The 20,379-nt window shown below is 42.2% G+C and overlaps 2 protein-coding genes across 3 annotated transcripts; both read right to left on the reverse strand.

Moving 5' to 3' along the window:
- Positions 1 to 1,887: 1,887 nt before the first annotated feature.
- Positions 1,888 to 10,065, reverse strand: lztr1 (leucine zipper like post translational regulator 1). Of its 2 annotated transcripts, none has more exons than XM_080046256.1 (22): positions 9,972 to 10,065; positions 9,840 to 9,880; positions 9,482 to 9,752; positions 9,301 to 9,363; positions 9,159 to 9,215; positions 8,962 to 9,041; positions 8,759 to 8,867; positions 8,360 to 8,443; positions 8,221 to 8,278; positions 7,981 to 8,120; positions 7,687 to 7,888; positions 7,115 to 7,231; positions 6,175 to 6,285; positions 5,910 to 6,002; positions 5,726 to 5,821; positions 5,240 to 5,426; positions 4,969 to 5,138; positions 4,532 to 4,815; positions 4,011 to 4,160; positions 3,431 to 3,536; positions 3,221 to 3,301; positions 1,888 to 2,780 (listed from the first exon to the last, which is right to left on the reverse strand). In XM_080046256.1, the coding sequence occupies exons 3-22, from the start codon at positions 9,631 to 9,633 to the stop codon at positions 2,664 to 2,666; spliced, it is 2,457 nt and encodes an 818-aa protein (XP_079902382.1). In that variant the 5' UTR covers positions 9,634 to 9,752; positions 9,840 to 9,880; positions 9,972 to 10,065; the 3' UTR covers positions 1,888 to 2,663. The 2 variants fall into 2 exon arrangements, with proteins under 2 accessions (XP_079902382.1, XP_079902381.1); XM_080046255.1 differs by having other exon boundaries at positions 5,240 to 5,429.
- A 6,118-nt stretch (positions 10,066 to 16,183) lies between these two features.
- gal3st1a (galactose-3-O-sulfotransferase 1a) lies at positions 16,184 to 20,275 on the reverse strand (the record flags this gene model as incomplete). The annotated part of the gene is made up of 3 exons (XM_080049227.1): positions 20,056 to 20,275; positions 17,519 to 17,669; positions 16,184 to 17,327 (listed from the first exon to the last, which is right to left on the reverse strand). Exons 2-3 carry the CDS (start codon positions 17,644 to 17,646, stop codon positions 16,184 to 16,186), a joined length of 1,272 nt encoding a protein of 423 aa, XP_079905353.1. The 5' UTR covers positions 17,647 to 17,669; positions 20,056 to 20,275.
- Positions 20,276 to 20,379: the final 104 nt, after the last annotated feature.

The raw sequence follows: 20,379 nt of genomic DNA on the forward strand, positions 1-20,379 counted from the left end.
GTGGCTCTGTGGCCCGTCCCACCTGACTGAGGTAGCAGGACAGACCCGGCCGGCCCACTTATTCAGCCTCCTTAATAAAATGAACCTGATAAGTGGGAGATAATCTGGGGGACGGTGGCATGACAACAGACATACTGTCTTCAGTGTTCAATATCATCGCGGTGAACAATGAACTCTGTTTGTAGATGAAACCAGATATTTCCAGAGGGATTCTGGGCTGTGTGAGTGCACAAGTGGACTTAAATGAATGAAACATGAGCAAGCTGGGCATAGGGGGTACCCACAGAAAAGAAGAAGTAAAAGATACCCCACGTGTGGCTATAATGGGCTGTTTCTGTTCAACATTAAAATCATTCCATCTTTATTAAGTTGTAATTATTCAAGATGATGTCACTAATAAGACTAGAGCATTATTTAAGTTGAGATATTTACACTCTAGGGAAATGAAAGGAGGAGCTTTTGATTCGCCAAGTTTCTCGAGTATCTGGACTATGAATAGCACTTTGTGCTCACTGCAACAGTTCTTACTGAGTCCAAAAGAGTCCAACACTTTGTGAATTCCACCAAGGGCCTAAACAGATCTCACAGTACATCTGGCAGCTAATAGAAAATTCAATATAGTGCCTCAGCATTTAGGTCAACCTTTTGTCCCCTCAATCCCGAAAAAATAACTAACGAAAGACCTTCCAACTAAAATGGTAAAAAAAAATCCTCAATCAATCATTCCCAAAACGCACTTTCAAGTCACACTCGTTTGAATGTTCAGGTTAAGGTAAGTATTTAAAAAATAATTGGGAAGATGTTGCAATTTATACAACATAATTAAGATTGATAATAATAATAATAATAATAATAATAATAATAATAATAATAATAATAATAATAATAATAATAATAATAATAATAATAATAATTATTATTATTATTATTATTATTATTAAATTTAAATCTTTGCAAATGCAAAACCTTGAAGGAGCTGAAGGAATTCACCCTCTCAAACCAAGGAGCATTGTCTGACCTTATCATCCATAGATCTGTGGAAACTGAAACCCCTGAAGAACGTGGTTAATTTGATGAAAGGTCAAGGGATAACCTTCAGCCTTTTCACATAGCGTATGGTTCACAATGCTTTAGTATATGGCAGGAGTCTGTATAAGAATTTCATTCTAAATATATTTGGGAATACTCCACTGTCATTAAAAAGATTTTGTGAAAAATGCTTGGTTTTTATTTGAACCTCCTTGGAACCTTGCACTTTTAGTTGCTTTTTTTGAGACATTTAGTTTTGATCCAAGCTTGAAAATCCTCAAAGCATGGATGAGGGCTAGACCACTGACCTCTATTAATGTAGTGGTGTGAGCAATCATACTGGAGTTCAGACTAAGCAGAAATGCTGTAGAAACAAGGCCAAGTGAAGCTGCTGAGTATCAGCACTTTGGGTTTAAAGGAACATTAAAGGTAAATTACATCAGATAGATAGGCTAGATAATGGTGTCATCTGTCAAAGGGTCCAGTAGATATTTGAAGGCACAACCCCATACCCGCTGCAGGACTTTATGATGGACAAAGATTATTTACTGGGCTCCATAGTAATGCTTTGGCACATTTTACCACTTTGGGATTGCTACCAAAAGATGGTTGTGCAAGAACATTAATTACTTAATAATGCAGTTTACTCAGAACAGACAGCTAGAGGCCCATTGAGAGCTCTAATAAATTTGACCTCTGTGTTGGTGAGAGCTCTAATACATTTGACCTCTGTGTTGGTGAGAGCTCTAATACATTTGACCTCTGTGTGGGTATCAGATGAGTTCATCCTCCATTGGTTCTGCATTTAACAAGAGTTCAGAGTGCACAACATGACTCATTTTGTATACAAAGATTTATTAAGGCTTTAAATACATACATTCATACAGCATACTGATGTCACTAGATACAAATTGCTATATTGTATGGATAGAGATCTTGACGGTTAGTAATGGTAAGAGGTGATTAGTATTACAATTGTGTGCCATTGACGGCAATAACATTAAACAGAGCAATTAGCTTTAACAGAAATTCTCAATAATTACTTTCATATGATGATTTTGATTCCTTACATTTAATCCAGGCTTTTTAACTATGTCAGAGCTGAGTACAATACAAGAAATGAATGATTTAGATAAATAATCAATTTAATAGTATACTTTATTACGTTTCTTTAGCAGATAACTTAAAACGAGACAGCTGTGGGCAACACTTGAAATATTTCTATGGCCACAACTATGAATTATTATAGTCCACTGCGTATCTATAAAATAATGCAGCAGCAATACTGAGCATAATAACATATTGCAGCCCTTTACATCTGCATAATCAAAAAATAAATACATTACAAACTAAAAATGAAAAAAGGGAAATTTGAGACCATTTAACAATCTGTAACTGAGCGACAATTTGGTTTGTTGGCTGATTTGACTCCTTACCGAGATGCAGAGTGTCAAGAACAATTTCACACTACACGGATAACAGGCATGTACCGCACGGGGGGTCTAGACAAGCGAGGTCCAACAAAAAGGAAAGTAGTGCGTGTCGGGGGAGGAGGGAATGACTTAGAAGTAGGTGGAGCAGAGATGCATGGCTTCTGTTAAGAGGCGGAAAGAGCTCGGCATCTCGGCGTCATCCTAAATGTCGGAGCCCATCTCAGCACACTGTTTGTCTGATATGTGTGTAGCTAGAGACTCAATGATGTCCAACAGCAGCAGCTGGCTGAGAGACCGCAGGTTGGGAAGCTTGGATACCTTTGGGAGGGGAGGAGAGCAAAACAAAAAGGAAAAATATATGAGCCCATAAATTAAGGCAAAGATAATGAGCCAAATGAGGAATAAAGCAGTACTTGATCGCTCATGCATCAGAAATGAAGAAGATCAGAAAGAAACTTTGCAGAAACACTAACAAAAGAGCTCACAGTGAAGGAGGGTGAGAATTGAGTGCTTCGCTGTTTCTTTAAATAACAAACAATAATCGAGTGGCACTATGACCCTCATCGCTATGGGATGAGGTGCTTGTACAGCCGGCCTGGGCTGTAAACAGTCGCCTCTCTATGTAGAAGATTGGAGCGACGATCTACTAGGAGGCCAAAAGGTGTCAGCCCCCCGCAAAGACAATGCGCCTACAGGGTTAGCTCAGCTGCAGTGAGTGGGCAGCAAACCCTGAGGGCTCCGGATACAAGCCCACCCACCTTAATGAACTGGTGGACAATAATGTGCAGGCAGTGCTTCTTCATGTCCAGAGCCTGAGTCTTATCAGCTGCCTCCAGAATCTGAAGTAGGGGGGGGGGGGAGAGAAGTGAGTTAGGAAATGATTCACCCTGTATTCAAAAATATTATTCAAGTACGGGACAATATTGTCAAATTGGGTCACTGCTTCCCCTCTGGAGAAACATAAATACCTGCAGGACATTCTCCACAGTGACGTTCATCTCCAGATTCTGCTTGCAGTACGCCTGCAGCCTGTTGTTTGAAAAGCCGTAGTAATATGGTGCAGCAAAGAGATAGCTGTTTATCAAAGGTTAAGGAAGCGTATAAGAAAAATATGTGTGTGTGCTGCATTCCTTTAATTTAATGAAACCCTAACTTATTCCCCAAACACTCCTATTGTAACCTAGCCTGGCACCGCCCGCCTACCTACTTCCGCTCAATTTCCGAGTTTATCTTGATTGACAGGCCCCTTGGCTTATCACACTCAGCCATTGTGCAAATGACTTTATCATGCTACCTGAAATGAACCACGAGTCCCGTCTGTTACTCAAACCTACATTCTCTGGCTCAAGGGTTGAGAAAATCAGAAGCTTTGTCCCATTTCAGAGGCTTCCATCATCAAAGGGTGTTGCCTCTTTTATAATTATTTATTTTCACTGAATTTTGCAAAATGTTTAAAAGACGTTTTCGATGTCCTAGTGGGATCTGCCTGGGAAAAGGACTTTTGATCTGGTGCATGAATATATAGCAGTTTGACTTGGTGAAGGATACAGGGAATCCTCTGGAGGCATGTTTACGTCGCCATAGTAGATGTAGCGCAGCATGGACTCAAAGGCCTGTTTACTTGGAACCATCTCGCCAATGGAGATGTTAACCTGACCGTCCTCAGGCATGAAGGAGCGGAACATGGCCTCGAAGTAACTGAGGGGAAAAAAGTGTTAACTTTATTTAAAATTGTTATAAATATCACAAACTGATATGGACCATGATGTCTCCAAGTACAATTATTCAATGACCTCCTTAAAATGTTCAAACATTTTCAAAAAATAAAAACCTGAAGATGGCAAATTTTTGCCATTGAGAGTTTAACCTGTTTGAGTAGTAAGGGTTAATGTGTTTTATACTCTTTTGATAATAAAACTTAAGGCACCTTATTGAAGGACTTTCAATTGTTAAGCAAAAAAAGTTTAAGCTCTGTATCTTGACACAACAACATTACAAAACAGTCTGATAACCATCTCTAGCTTCTGTGTGTGCACAAAGCCAATCCTTAAATCGGCTTTTGCCTCTACCTGGATCGGGCTGCCAGTATAGCTTTATGAGCAGGACGTGGGTGTCCGTCTAACAGCAGGACAATGTCGCAGAACTCCAGGCCGCCTCCCTCCAGATAAGCCTTCATGTCCTGGACCAGGGAAGTCCCAATGTCCACAGGCTGGTCTGAGTACAACCTGAGCGGAGGCTGCTGCTTCCGTCGCACGATCTCCACAATCAGTGGGGTGGATAGACGTTCAAACTCCTTGGTCATGATCACCTGGTTGAAGTGCGACTCCTTCACCACAAAATTAAGGCAATGCTCCTGGAGGAGGAAATTATTTAAATGATTATTGCTCTCTCCCCTCATCTTGAAAAAGGTGAGACGTTTTATTGTACTGAACTTCAACCACTGGAGGGCAGTATAAAACAAGGTTAGCAGCTGGTGTAAAGTTCTTCAACATTTATCTAGACATACCTTGAGCTGGTCCAGTTGCAGCTTGTTGGCATTTTCACAAACACTGAGAACATTCTGCAGGTCGACAGATGCCTCGATGTACTGCACACACAGCTGCTCCAGGCGAGAGAGCTTGAAACTAAGGGCCAGTTTGTATACATCCATGATTAGAAGGACATCCTGGACATGACCTATGGAGACAGATGATAGGTTTTATTTTTGCCATTTAGGGATTTCTGCAGATAAAATCTAAAGACTGAAAAAAAACGGGTAACCAGGGTGAGAGCGGTACCTCTGCGTGGGTACTGTATCTTGTCTGTGTAGAGGAACTGCATTAGGACTTCAAAAGGCTGGGCCTCTGCCTCCCTGATGGAAACCTCCAGCATCGGCTGTGTGCCCGATGGCCTGTTGCCTGCTGGGATATCCCTTGGGCCTCCAGCTGCCCATTCCTCACTTTCCTCACTGCTCTCCTGTTTAGTCTTCTGCACACAAAGACAGCAGATCATGTAACACTTTAGTATTCCCGCTTAATTTCACAGTAACAGAGGGTAAAAAAGCAGTTTTAAAAAAATCACAATTTTAATACAAAAATTCTGATGAATCCACTAAATTAATACATTTTCAGTAAAAGTGATTTTGATCAAATAAAAGTGCCTTATTTGGAATGGTTAACAAATCTGCTTTCTGCCTGATCAAACGCATCTCATGTGTTAATATTTTCTGTTAACAACAACTTGTCTCAGGGGAAATTAAGGTGTACATGCTGAATGCCACCAACCTGTCGCTGCCTATCCCAAGCCTGCAGGATTTTCTTCCGCAGCCACTGACATCTTGCAGTCACTATAGCAATATGCCCCAAGACTTTCTGCTCCCTCTGTGAAAAACAAAACAACAAAGGAGTCAAACAAATAGAAAACTCATTGTAGCTGCATGACATGAAAGTGAAAACCATTAAAACCCACCTCTCCCAGAATAAACTCCACATCACAGAACTGGCGATTCTCAAACAGTTTGCCATAGTCCTCATGGAGAGTACACTTTGGGTAGCAGGAGAACTGCAAGAAGAAAATCATTTCGTTTTTCATAGAGGTTACATACCTATTGAAGCTACTCCTCAAACAAGCTTGATGTTCTTACTGTTTTCTTTAGACAGGAAAGGTCTAAATGATGCAAAATGTTTAAAGAAAGTACGTGTGAATTTCAACAATTGATTAGTTTGACACTCACCTGGAATCTGTACATCTCCCCACTGCGCACATTGTTGTCCACAGTTCCTCCAAAGATGTACATGGCATCTTGAATCACAGCAGCAGCATGGAAGAGTCTCCCACTGGGCATCTGAGGAGACAGAGGGAAATTTAGATGCTGAACTATATGGAGTGTGAGGAGGTTGTTCAAAAGCAGTGCTTAAAAAAATGTGTTTACATGCATATCCAGTAGGACATTAAAGGAGAACCCATTAGGCCTGTCACAATATCAAATGTTGTTGGACGATATACCTTCCCAGAATGAACAATATTATTATCAACATCACTTTAAGACCATTTTAAGCCACTGATATAATGATAATACAGCATAATAATCTGAAGAATATTCAACATTGGAATTGAAATGTGCAAATAAATATTGTGAAAATACTGTGCTCTAATATAAAAGCAGGAAAAACTAATTAAAAAAATAAATGTGCCTGGCAATCAACTTCATTCTAAATACTGATAACTGATAGCAGTTAGTGATTTTTGCTCTTTTATAGAGGCCCATGATGCACTTTGATGGGCAACAAGCATATTGATTCAGCCCCTTCTGTATGTTCACCAAGTATTTGACATTAAAATCTAACAGAAGCTTTTCATTAGTGAATAGTTTACATCCCTAACCATTGTCCTCCAAGTAGTTTTTCAGACTCATTTGAAATTGAAATATAATTTAACTGTCAATAATTATGTGTAGCCTACAGTTGTATTCCATTTCAGTCTAAGCCTGTACCTGAAATTCGTCACCTTAAAGAAAAAGGTATCGATATAATGCAATTAAGTCAAGTTATAATGTTGCATCTGTTAACGTAGCGGACGTTACATAGCGGCCAAAATACTGAGTTTCCTTCTCAGCTGATGGACTGTAACGTTAGTCGAAGCACAGCCTGTACATTTACTGCCAAACTACTTACTTCTCCGCTGTCGTCTCTTTTCGGGTACTCGCGCTCCCTCTCACGATCAGCGCCAGCACACTCTCGCTCCCTGTGCCCGCACATCCAACCGCCTTTCATATCACCGTCTAGCCATGACTGAAGAGCACGGAATGTAAACACTTGAAGCAATGTCATAAGTCACCACCTTTTTTGGCGCGTTAGCAGACAGTAGGAAAGTAGAAATGTGACTTGCTGAAATGTCACATCCTAATGTAAACAAACATTCATGTAAACGGCAATATCGAGAGCATAGAAACTATCAAGTTATTTTTTATATATTGTACGGTAAGTCGATACAGTATTTGTAGTGACAGCCTCAGACTCACATACTAATTGGCACGGATTCTGCTGCCAAATACTTGATTATGAGTAAGATTGTGCCAGATTCATACAATCACCAGGCTTTCTGGAGTTTTGAAGTTTTAACAATGAAATGCAGAATGTCCCGTACACTGTTGAATGTAGTAGCTAAGCTTAAAATGAATAGGAGTGACATAAAATAAGGGATAGTACAGTAGAGTTGGTGAGGAAGGACACAGTTTGGTTCATACCTCGCTGTCCATGCTGGGGTGGATCACCTCCCAGGACTGTGAGTCCACATCGTAGGAGTGCAGTTCGTTGGGCAGGGTGTTGTCAGCAGCTCCTCCAAATACATACAGGTGACGATCAAAGGCGACCATTGTGTGGCCATAGCGTCTTTGGGGAGGCGGAGGGGAGCCTCGCAGCAAGTGTTCAGTCGGGATGCGTGTCCACCTGAACAGATGGGAGTAATGATTAGTCCAATGTGACACGGGCAACTACAAGATGAGTGACTGAGGTAAGTCTTAGGTTGAAGCAAAACCCACATGCGGCCCTTGAACTCAAACTGGAAGAGGTTGTTTGTGATCTTGGCTCCACTCTGACCAGAGAAGACAAACATCTTGTTCCTGCATACAGCTACAGGGAAGTTGCAGCAAGATGGAGGAATCTCCCCACTCTGATCAATCTGATGGTCACAAACACAGAGACGTTTACGCATACATGACTGGGTTGGGGCGTGTCGTTCTACTCTCAATGTTATTCAAATTGGCATTTATTATACTGACCTCTTCCCAACATGCATGTTCTCGATCTTGCAGATTGATGGTCCACATGTCATTCAGCCTGCACATGGGGATAATATCTGTTAGCATTGTGTGCAAAATAATAATTGTGACATAAGCAAAAAAATAGAGTCAAACATACCTGGCATTCCCGTCATAGCCAGCAAATATCCAGAGTTTATCACTATAGACTGTGGCCCCATGTGCAGACCGCGCCACTGGCAAGCTGAAACAGAGACAAAATGACAGCAGGGCTGAAGTCTGGTATCCTTCTGGCTGAGTTTGTTTTTTTACAGATTCACATCAAAAATACCCAAACTTTTGTAAAGGAACAGGTCGGTTTAAACTGGTTTCCAAATAGATTGTATGCATCCAAAATAGTTTAGCTTCAAGGTGTAAGAAAACACTATTGACTACAATTTAAAGTTAAGAAGGTATTCTTGAAAATTGACACATTATGGGAAAAAAACAATATATGCTAATAATAAACAATAAAAAATATCTGAAACAGCTCAACCGTCTTTAAAGAAAAAAGCATTACCTCCCCTCCACTTTCCATTCAGTCCACTGCCCTGTTGCAAACTTGTACTCAAAAAGGTCATTTTTATTTTTCAGGTTTGAGTTTGAGTAGATGTCTCCAGTGTATCCCCCTGAGAAACAGACAAGTCAAGCATTACAGCATCAATATAAGATGAAAAGTTTAATCAATGTTCTGATTGTAAAGAACATATAAAAAAAAGTTACCAAAAACAAACATGCTGCTGCCATAGACAACAGCTGAATGGTGATATCTGGGAGCAGGTGGTGTTCCAGTGGTGAAGGCTCTGCATGGAACATCACACACACACACACACACACACACACACACAAAACACATCATATGGTACAGTCTACATTTGCATTGTATTTGTTAATTTATGGAGAATTCCTGCTAATCTCACCGACACCATGAGCAGTCCTTCACATCAAAGCGGAGCAAGTCATTCAGCATGTTCTTCCTGTTGGATGACAGCAAATATAAAATGCATGTAAGGGAGAGGACAAATAGTCAATAAGGAAACATGTTAATCGCTAACTACTCACCCATTGTCTCCCCCGAACACGTAAATGGCATCCCTGTATGCCACAACAGTGTGCTTGCTGCGCCTACATAGAACAGAAGAAGCTCGGGGTGAATAAAATAATCAGAATGTGATGCAAATGTAGCCAGTGAAGTCTCATAAAGCTGCGTCTACTCATCTTTCACCATGTTGGTTATATTTACCTTGCACCAACAAACTCATCACACGGAGGGAGTCTTCTCCAGCGATGAACGGTCTCAAATGGGCCAAAATTAAGCGTCAGATATTCCACGCTGTCGGAGCAACTGTGGTCGAAATCAACACTCGGGGCCACTTTGGTTGATTTACAGGACATTGTTGCAAATTACTCATCCGGCTGAATCACTCCTCAGGGCCACTCTGACATCGCCATCGTTAATGCCAGTCTACCAGAGCGAAAGCTAATATTTCTGCTAATGTAGCAGTCTTTATTACCTGTGGATATAACAACAAGAGTCTGCTTTATTTACAGTAGTGGAGTATTCCTGCTAACAGTAAGCTACTAGCGATGCTAAAACTCACATTAGCCGCGGCTAGCCAGCTAGCTTCGTGCCACTGCTAAGCTGCAAAACAAACCACGAATAAAAAGATAACAGATTTAAAATAACGTCACAATGAAAATATTTGCTTTATCCGTTTGAATAGGTAAGTTACCGTGTAAACTGAAGAATAACTTCGCCGCAAAAACTGACGTTAAACTTGCAAAACAAGACCTGGAAAGCTGTCATTAAAGCACCATCGGCCAACCACGCCCCCAATGACTTCACTTCCTGTAATAAAAATGTAACCTCCATGGTCTATGCAACACCCTACATCATTAAATTATCTTGTTACAGTAAGTAACAATGTTAATGAAGGTTGTCGGATTTTTTTTAGTCACTAACAAAGAGTTTTTTTAAACTATTATCAAGATTGATGATGGCATGTTTAAATGCTGTTTGGGATTTGGCACTACAATATATTTGAAATATATGTTTGTATATCCTGATCAGTTTTTTTTCCATGGACAAAGTTATAGTAAACTATTTCTATACTGTACTGTCTAGATCTATGCGTGCACATCTTTATATGTCCATGGTGCACATATCTGAGGGGACAACAGTATGCCTCGGACTTTTCAGCTTCCTGTTATCTTTTTCATTAGTATGCACAATCATTGGCATGGAACAACAGCCAACCTCATTATTAGCACAGAAAATTACAGCAGTAGCCTAACTAGCAACATCATCAATGTGTGCATGCAATCATTGATGGAAATTAAATATGAATTTATGATTAATGTTACACTGTCATGGCTCACTGGGTCACTGAACAGTACTGAGCAATCATTATTATAAGCCTACTGGTAACACCTGTGCTTTTCTATCCTATGTCCTAGACTTGCGTTTTATTTCAGTGTTAAACTTTGTTGCTGTCATGTGGCCATCTGCTGCACACGCCTTCTTGGCTCAATCAAGAAGGCTAAGCGATGCTATTAATAACAATGAAATCCAATTTGTCTCCTAAAATTAACCTAATCATTAAGAGAAGTTGGTCATTGAAAAGGAGTGTGTCTGTGTACAGGTACAAACTATGCTATAATTGATCAGTTTATCAATATCACATACCACAGCTGCTTGATAATTTCCATACAAAATCCTCAACCGAAAGATTTTGGGAACTTATTATTATACATACAGCTGTGCAAGTACATCTATTGATGCTTCTGGACACATCTTCAGTGATGATTCCTGGAATCATCGGGTGTTTCGGGTCTTTCAACATCATACACCCTCCTCCAGGTGACCCAGCTGAGGTTGATCAGACCCCAGCTTGTGTCCAGATGGCGAACTAGCTACTTCTGCCCCCATGACTCTCCCCTCTTGAGCCAAAGCCATCTTGAGGCTTTCTATGCCGCTTCGGTGGTGTTGCGGATGGCTCTTCTCTTCCTCAGTCCTACGATGCCCAACGTACTGACAATTACCTTCAGCACCTGGTCATGTCTCCATCGGTACCGTCCCTCTCCAAGTGCCTTGGAACAGCTGCTCAGAATGTGCTCCAGGGTTCCACGCTTTGAGCACAGCGGGCATGCTGGTTTTTCTGCAATACCCCACACATGCAGGTTAGATGGGCTGGGAAGCACATCATACACTGCCTGTATGAGGAACTTGATCCACTGTGGTTCGGCTTTCCACAGATCAGCCCAAGTCACCCTCCTCTCGATCGCGTTGTCCCATCTTGTCCAAGCACCTTGTTGCCTCATTCCTACTGTCCTGCAAGATCTCTCCTCCTCAACTGCTGCACTCACCTCCTCCTGGACTAGGCGACGCTTTTCCTTCCCTTTCATGGTGCCAACATAGGGAGTTGCAAAGGACCCCAGTCCAGCTCTGCCTCTTGTCACCACTCCCACCAGCTTTTTGTGATGCAGCCTTGACTCTGCTTGTCAAACAGCCTCCTTAGCTTTCCACTTCCTACCCGTCCTCACTTCAATCCCTGCTTTGGCCACCATTGGATCGCTTGAGTCCTTGTACTGCAGAACTTCTCTGGCTCTCGACACCTTGAACTCCTCTTCCAAGGACTTAAATGGCAGTTGAAGTTTGTTGCGGTGTCCATACAGTGCGATGTTACTTAGGCTCCTTGGTAGACCAAGCCATCTCCTTAGGTGGCTGCTGACCTTCCTCTCCAAGGTCTCAACTGTCGAAATCGGCACTTTGTAGACGAGAAGTGGCCACAGGATCCTTGGTAGAATACCATGCTGGTACAGCCACGCTTTGAATTTGCCTGGCAGGCCAGACCGGTCCACTGATTTCAGCCAGCCATCCAACTCAGTACATGTTGATTGGATGGACGCCGCATCCCTCAAGGTGCTGTCAAACACCTTGCCCAAGCTCTTAACAGGCTTCCCTGTAATGGTTGGGATGGTTGCACCTGCAACGCTGAATCGGAACTTGTCATCCACCTTTCCTCTCCTCAGCACCATTGATCTGGACTTGGCAGGCTTGAAACGCATCCGCGCCCACGCCATCAGCTTTTCGAGTCCCTGCAGAATCCATCGGCAGCCTGGGACTGACTCTGTAGTGACTGTGAGGTCATCCATAAACACCCTGATTGGTGGCTGGCGTTGAGCTGATTTCATCTTAGGCCCTCTGCACTCTGATTCAGCAGACTTTGTGAGCATATTCATGGCCAGAGAGAAAAGTATCACTGAGATACTGCACCCAGTGATAATCCCGATCTCGATCTTGTGCCAGCTTGATGTCACTGCTCCTGAAGAGGCCCTCATCCTGAAGTTGCTGTAGTAGTCAGCGATGAGGTTGCTGATCCTGCTGGGGACATGATGTTTTGTCAACGTGAGCTGCACCAGCTTGTGTGGTATTGAGCCATAAGCATTTGCCAGGTCGAGCCACAAGACTGACAGATTGCCCTTGTTCTCTCTTGCCTCTCTAATTAGCTGTGTTACCACACCAGTGTGCTCCAGACATCCTGGCATTCCTGCGATTCCACCCTTCTGGACCGATGTGTCAATGAAGTTGTTCTTTCCAAGGAAGGTGCACAGCCGGTTGGAAACAGCGCTGAAAAAGATATTGGCTTCGACACACAACAGGGAGATGATGCGGAACTGATCTATCTGCCTGGAGTTCTCCTCCTTTGGAATCCAAACCCCCTCGGCAACTCTCCACTGTGCTGGAATCCTGCCCCTCCTCCAGATGACTCGCAGGATCTTCAACAGGCGCTGCAGGAGTTTAGGACAGTTTTTGTACACTTTATATGAAGTGCCGCTTGGTCCTGGAGCAGAGCTTCCACGCGCTTTCCTGACGACCTCCTGCACTTCCTTCAGCTGCAGTTCTGACGTATCGAACTCCACACTCGGCTCAGGGGGATTTATCAGGGTGCGGCACTCTCCCAACTCCTGCTCTCTTGCTGGGTCGCTTTAAGTGTCCTGAAGATGGTGGTCTATCTCCTCCTGTGAGCACGCCAGCTTGCCGCTTCGCTTCTGACCTAGCAGCTCCTTGGTGAATTTGAAGGGGTTGGCGATGAATGCAGAGCGCTTTCTTGCTCTTTCGCGGCGGCGCCTCCGGTGCCACTCTGCTCGACGAAGCACCCTGATCTTTTTCCTTAGGATGCACATCAGCTGTGCCAAGCCAAAGCGCTCCTCGTCTCCTGCCTGCTTGTACCGACTTTTTAGGGTCTTCATCTCCATCCTGATGTTATGTATCCGAACCTCCCTTTGGTTCTTTGAGCAGGGTCCTTTTGGGTCCTCTTCTCCTCTTCTCCGAACCGTTCCGATGCAATGCTGACGATGATCACTGTCATGGTGTGCAGTTTCCTCTCGACGTCTCCCCTCGCAGTTGCCTCCAGTATTTGGTCTACATCGTTGTCGAACTGGTTCCACAGTGCTGTCTTGCTAGCTGCTGGCCACTTGATCCACCTCCTCTCTGACATGATGCTGGTGGGAGTCCTTTGCAACACTTGGAGGCTCCGGGCACTATGGGGTGACTCCAGGCCTGGCTCCTCCTCCATCTCACCAGGTTGGAAACCTGTGCGTTGTGTTGGTCCTGACTCCACCAAACACTTCATCCTCGCTTGGTGGATCTTTAAGCCTCGTTCGTTCTTGCAGATCTTGCCACATGCACACTGCTTACTCGTGATCGTTTGTCCATTTCCTTGGTCTATTGCCGTTGTATCCGTCAGATTGGGGTGCTCATCCTCCCCACCTCTCGGGCACCCCTGGGGGTATTTTGTCAACCAGCAATAAGGATGACGCAAAGAGTCACAGATAGAGAAGAAGCTGACAATTTTATGAAACCAACAGAACATTTAATACATGCAATATTACATGCAATTTTTTTTTTAAGATATTTTTTTTGGCATTTTTATGCTTGATTGATAGTGTAGAGACAGAGTTGAAATGGGGCAGAGAGGGGAGTGACATGCAGAGAACGACCGCGGGCTGGAATCGAACCCGGGTCCGCTGGGGTTGAAAAATATCTATCCAATTACAAAATGATGCATGGCTTATCTCTATCCGTTTCTACCCAAATCTACCAACAACAGAGTGACTAGAGGTGCAGCTAAGGAAGTACTGCACAATTCCACTGAGAAAAAACACATTAAGCCAGGCAGTCTTCATCAGGGCAGCACATAAGTGGGATACATTACCACAATCAATCAGAGTCCCCATCATATCACTAATTTAGGCATTTGGATAATGCAAAGAAAATGCTGAGTCAACACCCAAAGGTGTCAACACTGATCCATCTGATATTCCTTCTTACTCATATGCCTGTTTAATCTGTATATATGTATGATTGTTAGACTATAATGTAATGTTCTTTTATTTGATGTACCTACGACTAGAATGGGCTTTTATCTGATTTGCTTGAAAAAACAATGTCATGTGCTTTTAGCTGATGTTTATGTATTTTTAATGTTGTTTTCACTTTAGGATGCCTATTAACAATATGCGAAGGGACTGCCGACAAAAACTAGCTTTTAAGCTTATTTACATGAGCTTAAAGGCTTTTTCATTTACATATTGATCCTTTAATATAGCTTATAGGTGAATTGACACACATATAAAAATAAATCAATAATACATTAACAGGAATAACATTGATGTATTTCTCAATAATATTCCCTTTGTTTTTAATGGCTATATGACAACAGGGAGCTTAACACTGTTAGTCATTGTCGTCATGCCTGTCTAGATAGGATTTAGCTTTCTATGCACTATAATTTGGCTCACTATGCCCCACAACGTCCCACCACATCATCAATATACCTGCCAAATCACCAGGCACGGGCGAATGCTTGTGATATCCGGAGAAAAAGGAGAATTGGCTACAACAACAAAGAAACGGAAATGTTATATCATATAGCAGGAAACTCAACCTATAATAGATCAAATGCTGTAGAAGAAAAGTAAATGAGTAGGAAAAGCGTTTTTCCTCTTGATTGCATATAGTGTTTACTCTCTTTTTAATTATTCATAATCAGAACATTTTCATGACAGACATTTGGACAGCAGGAGAAGCCGATACTGGGGGCTACATTTGATGTAGATAGAGCTATTCTCTGCGGTAGGTATTAATGTAATCAGTTGCATCTGAGCTTTCACTGTTATGACGAGTGAAATTGTCTGGCATTAAAAACGTTCGCATTAATACTCAGCTTTTTTCTTTCTTTTAATGATGGCTGATTTTGTCCTTCGTGGCTTGTAAAGTGGGATCTACTACTTACATTCAGCATCTTCCCATCTGTATTAAGGCCCTTAGTGGTGTCTCTTAGTACCTAAACGTGTCAACTGTGTGTGGTGGACATCAAAGAGTTTGACAATATTAAGTACCATTGGGGCGACTGTGGCTCAGTTGGTAGAGCGGTTCGGCTGATGATCAAAAGGGTTGGAGGTTCGATCCCCGCCCTGCCATGGTTGTTGTGTCCTTGGGCAAGACACTTCACCCACCTTGCCTCGTGTGAATGTCGATAATGTCTTTATTACATTAAAGGGCTCATAAAGTTATAATTGCTCACTCATCTACTATATTAGAACAAGCTCACCACTGAGCACAATTTCACTTTTGAAACTTGACCCACAAACATGGAGAACAGTAACCGGCCTCTTCTGCGCGGAGTGAACTATTTTGGTATAAGATTGTGAGGTCCAAAGTAGGCTATTTTCTTTTTTCAAACACCCATCAGATAGCCTACATTACAGTACCTAATCATATGAAATGCAAATGAGACAATGCTGACACATTTCATCAAAACGAGAAAGCTCATGAGATTGAAATGACAACCTTTTAACCTTTCTCTCCATCAGCCACACTGGCCTATTCAGTAAGTTATTCAGTCAGATTTGAATTGGCCCTTCTTGCTCACATGCCTAGTTACCAGTTAATAATCTCTCGAACATTGCCCCACAGCTTGGTGATCCACAGGTTAACCCCAAGCTCTGTCAAGTACTGAATCTCTGGCATCAACATCTTACGGCACAACTTCCGATGTGCCTGGTCCACGTTCTTTTTCAGGTTATAGCCCAGGATGGATTTCTCTCCGATGGGTTGCCAGGGCTGCATGGCTGTCTCTTGGATGCTGCCGGCTTCTACAGCGTGACCCCCCTCGATGCAGATTGAAGCCATCTCTGCGTTCCGTCTCCTGAGCTCTGCCACGTCATCAGCCATCCGCCGGCGTCCATATGTGTCCACTTTCCTCCAAAAAGTCTGGTTGAAACGCTGGTATAGCTTCCAGTCGATGGAGTTCCACTCAAGAGCCCTTGCCCGCAGCTCAGGGGTCAGTTTAGACACTGTGGATCCCTTGCGGGCATTGAGCTTGAAGAACAGCAAGTCGTCCATCTCCCAGCAGAGGGCGTCCTTGAGGAGGATGAGCGATTCCTCAAAGTATTCCACCAGCATGACCAGCTGAAAGCGCTCCATGATGAATTTGATTCCCTCTTCCACCCTTGCATCATCCAGAGTGTTGTCCTGTCCAAAGTCGAAGAACAGGAGGTTCTTGAGGTAGAAAGAGTTGAAGCCCTCTGGATCAAAGTAGTAGTGGGGGTCACGTAGAAACTCAGTAAGCTTGTCATCACCTGGTATCTTCCAGGTGAAAGGCACAAGCCGGCCAAAGTAGTGGAAGGAGGACTCAAAGAGCTCTGCGGGGTCCCGCAGTATAGTGATGTAGGAAGTGTCCATAGGCATCAACTTGGCCACCTCTGATGCATTGAAGCGCATGTGATTACAGATAACATTGAAGCACATTCCAGGTCTGTAGTCTTTAACGTGGGAGTGCTGGAAAAGGGACGGATAGAAGAAGTCATTCCTGCTGTCAGGAAAGGCAAATTTGAGTCGGTGCTTCTCTCCAAAGCGGAAAAGGATGTTGAGGAAAGTGCTGCTGGCTGTTTTGTGGGTCTTCATGAACATGATGTCCACTTGAGGTGTGCAGGTCTGGCCTGTGGTTTGGTGTGAGCTGTTTGTTGTTTGTTTGTGGTGGAGCTGGGAAGGACGGTGGGCACAAGAGTAAGGCACTGGAAGCCTACAAAGAGGAAAACATGGAAAATAGTAAAATGGTAAATGTGGCGATAATGCTGAGACCATTTACTCTGTTTACTCACATGCAAATTTCAAAAGAGCAATTTGCTTGAAAATGTACTGAAATTTGATATGGTTTATGTTTTACATTTTGTTTTCTACAGAACACAAGTTCACCAGTGTGACCAGTCTTACTCAGGCAGATTGAAGTGCATCTGTGGAGTGGAGAGGCGGTAAAGCAGGATCATGCAGCTGGTCAGGAGGGTACCCAGTACCAAGCCTTTGCACATAGACCTCCTCTGCCTCCCTTGCTTGCCAGTCATGGTCCAGCAGTATTAAGGGTTACCTTAAAACATACATATATAATCTTGATTATCATCATGGTAAGCATTTTTTACCTGCTAGCTGCCCATTAATTGGTGTGTCATTCTCAAAATAGATACGTGTCTGATGTTGCAACCGTTTTTAGATTGTTTTCTGTTATTAAAAGACAAGCGTTGTGGACAGTGTTTAAATAATTTATTTAGATGGTCACTTGAAAATAAAATAAAGCATTAAGTGACTCTCCGGAATTCCAAAGTTTGTTATCTGATTTCTACTGTATAGGACACAATACCACAAACGAACGCCTATACAAATAAAGCAATGTAAAAATATGGCCTGCAATGGAAAATAATACAGTAGGCTTACAACCGGATCATGTTGAATTTTTGGTAGACGAGGTTCAGAGGAAAATAGGGCGCCTACAAATAAAACGTTACATTTGAGCCAAATAATTGTAAAGTTACAATTGACATCACAGAAAGAGAAATGTAGGGTTAGACAGTGAGACCATAAAACACTCTTTCTGCCTTTTCTCAGGCTAGGATGATCCGATTTCAATTTATTTTTGCACATTTATACTTCATAGGATCTCCGAGTTCAATACACCTTCATATTCAAACCGGTGAAGTAGGCCTTTAAGAATGAGGAGAGGGGGCTTTGTGTCAGAGGTGCTCATTATTCAGCAGAATAAATGTAGAGGGTACGCTGGGGGTTCGTAGTTAACCTTATCTCACTTGACTGTCCACTTGAAAAACATTTTAAACACATGTGTTTAGTTGAAAGATTTTCTGAGCTTCAGAGAAATATAATAAATAATGTATTAGCAGCGAAAGTGATATAGCATTCCCCCCTGCAGACCGCGGTAAGATGAACCTGCTTACTGGGCCACACAGGTAACACTGTGACACTCCACCTGGAATTTGCAGCGATCTGCAACCCAGCGTGACCGCAGAAGTGAGGAGTAGTTCTACTATGAATAAATCCCTAGGGAAGCTTTATTCGATCTATTCCCTTTTTGTAAATGATTTTAAAAAAATTGTGAAAATCTGATTTCAGCAAAAACCTTCTGAATTTTTACAAGATTTAAGAAAAATATATTCTTAGTAGGCTGGGTTGATTATTTAGAGAGAGTGCTGTCTCTGTCCCCTTTGACTGATGATATAGTAACTGTTGTAGATGCTGTATGTGGAGCTAATTTTAATTAATAAATAAACTGTATCTACAGGATAAAAACTGGTCCACCGTCCAGTTGTTCCAAACCTGGGGGTCAGTCCCCTCCAAAGGGTCACAAGATAAACCTGAGGGTCCATGAGATGACTCATGGGAGATAACTTCTTATTTTTTTACGTATTTTTTCTCTTATTATAAATGTATTTATTTAGTTGCAAAATCATTTCAGCATAAAACTATACGTTATTTTTAATGTGGTAATGCAGTTTTCAAATAAATCACCACTTTCAACTAGTAATGGAAATGATTTTAAAAAGTAAACAAGTAGGCTACAGGTTGTCCTTTTTTCTTTTCATTTGTGTGTTTCTGTTATTATTTGGAACTTCCCTCCTCTTTTTCTCTTTGGGATAATAATTGAATTTACAACACTTTTGTCCCTGATCATCATATTTGTAAAGCACACAACAGAGTTTTCATGGATCCACGATGCATACCATATGATAACCTTTAAGAAAAAGAAGAAGTCCAATAGCCTTTGGTGTCCAGTGTGTCATTCATTATTCATTATTAAATTGAGTCAACATTTAGGTCATGGCTGGAGGTAGCCTAGATGTTTTCCAGCTTTGTGTGGACATGTAGGCCTATGTCTTGTTCCTATGAACTGTAGAATGTCAGTTTAAGTTCAGCCTTATCATCAAAACATTACAGACATTACTCTCCAGCATAAAACTATACAGCTACAAGGGCTATTTCTGCTCCTTGTCTGGACTCCATGAAGGGGCTATTGAGGCATGTGAGAGCTTTCTCTCTCTGCCACCAGAAACCGCTCTGTTTTGGTAGACATCTGAGGTTAAGGCAATCTAAAAATGTTATATCAAGTCACATTATTGTATCTCCTGCGGCCTACACCCTTATCCAATATCCTGCCAAACAAATAAAGAACAGTTCATTTTGAGGCTAGTTGAAATCCAAGTTCCCTCCAAAAGGAGTTCCATGTAACCTGTTTTAGTGGGGTGGATATATTAGTAAAACAAAAGCCCATATCCCTACCCTGTTAAACATTGGGACTTCCTAGAGTTGCACAGTTGCACTGTGATTACATTGCTAAAGATGCTCGTAACTATCTTGTTTTTGAAATGTTTAAAAAATAAAGCACATTATAAATTTTACATTTACGCAAAATAAGATCATTTTAGAGAGAATAATTGATTGAATCAAGACTGCAAAGGATTTCTTACCCTTGTACGTAAATCCAAAGAGAAACTAATGGTGTTTCTTGTCCAACTGCATTGTTCTCCAACTTTGCATTCACGTCTAGATGTTCTGCACAGGTTGGTTTCCCTCCTGCAACTCTTGTGTCTGATCTTGACACACACATACTGTTAAAGACCCGGCACAGTCCTCACGCTCCCCTTATCACATATCCAGTGCTGCAGAGTTCATTCACCTGGCTCCTCTTCTCTCTGCATGCACACCTGCCACCTCCCCCCTCAACTTTTGACTGCAGAACCGATCCTGCTGAACTAAGCTCTGCAGGGAGGCTCATCTAGCCACCTGTGACG

This window comes from Ammodytes marinus, assembly GCF_949987685.1.
Source record: "Ammodytes marinus genome assembly, chromosome: 2".
NCBI classification, from domain to species: domain Eukaryota; kingdom Metazoa; phylum Chordata; class Actinopteri; order Uranoscopiformes; family Ammodytidae; genus Ammodytes; species Ammodytes marinus.

Bases quoted from the DNA above. Each gene is read 5' to 3' on its own strand.
- lztr1 (XM_080046255.1), bottom strand. From the start codon at position 9,633: ATGTCCTGTAAATCAACCAAAGTGGCCCCGAGTGTTGATTTCGACCAC. The intron at 8,868-8,961 runs GTAACTTTTTTT...TCTGTTTCTCAG, and splicing joins CAGCAGCATGTTTGTTTTTG to GGGGATACACTGGAGACATC. The intron at 6,286-7,114 runs GTAAGTAGTTTG...CTGTCTCCTCAG, and splicing joins AAAGAGACGACAGCGGAGAA to ATGCCCAGTGGGAGACTCTT.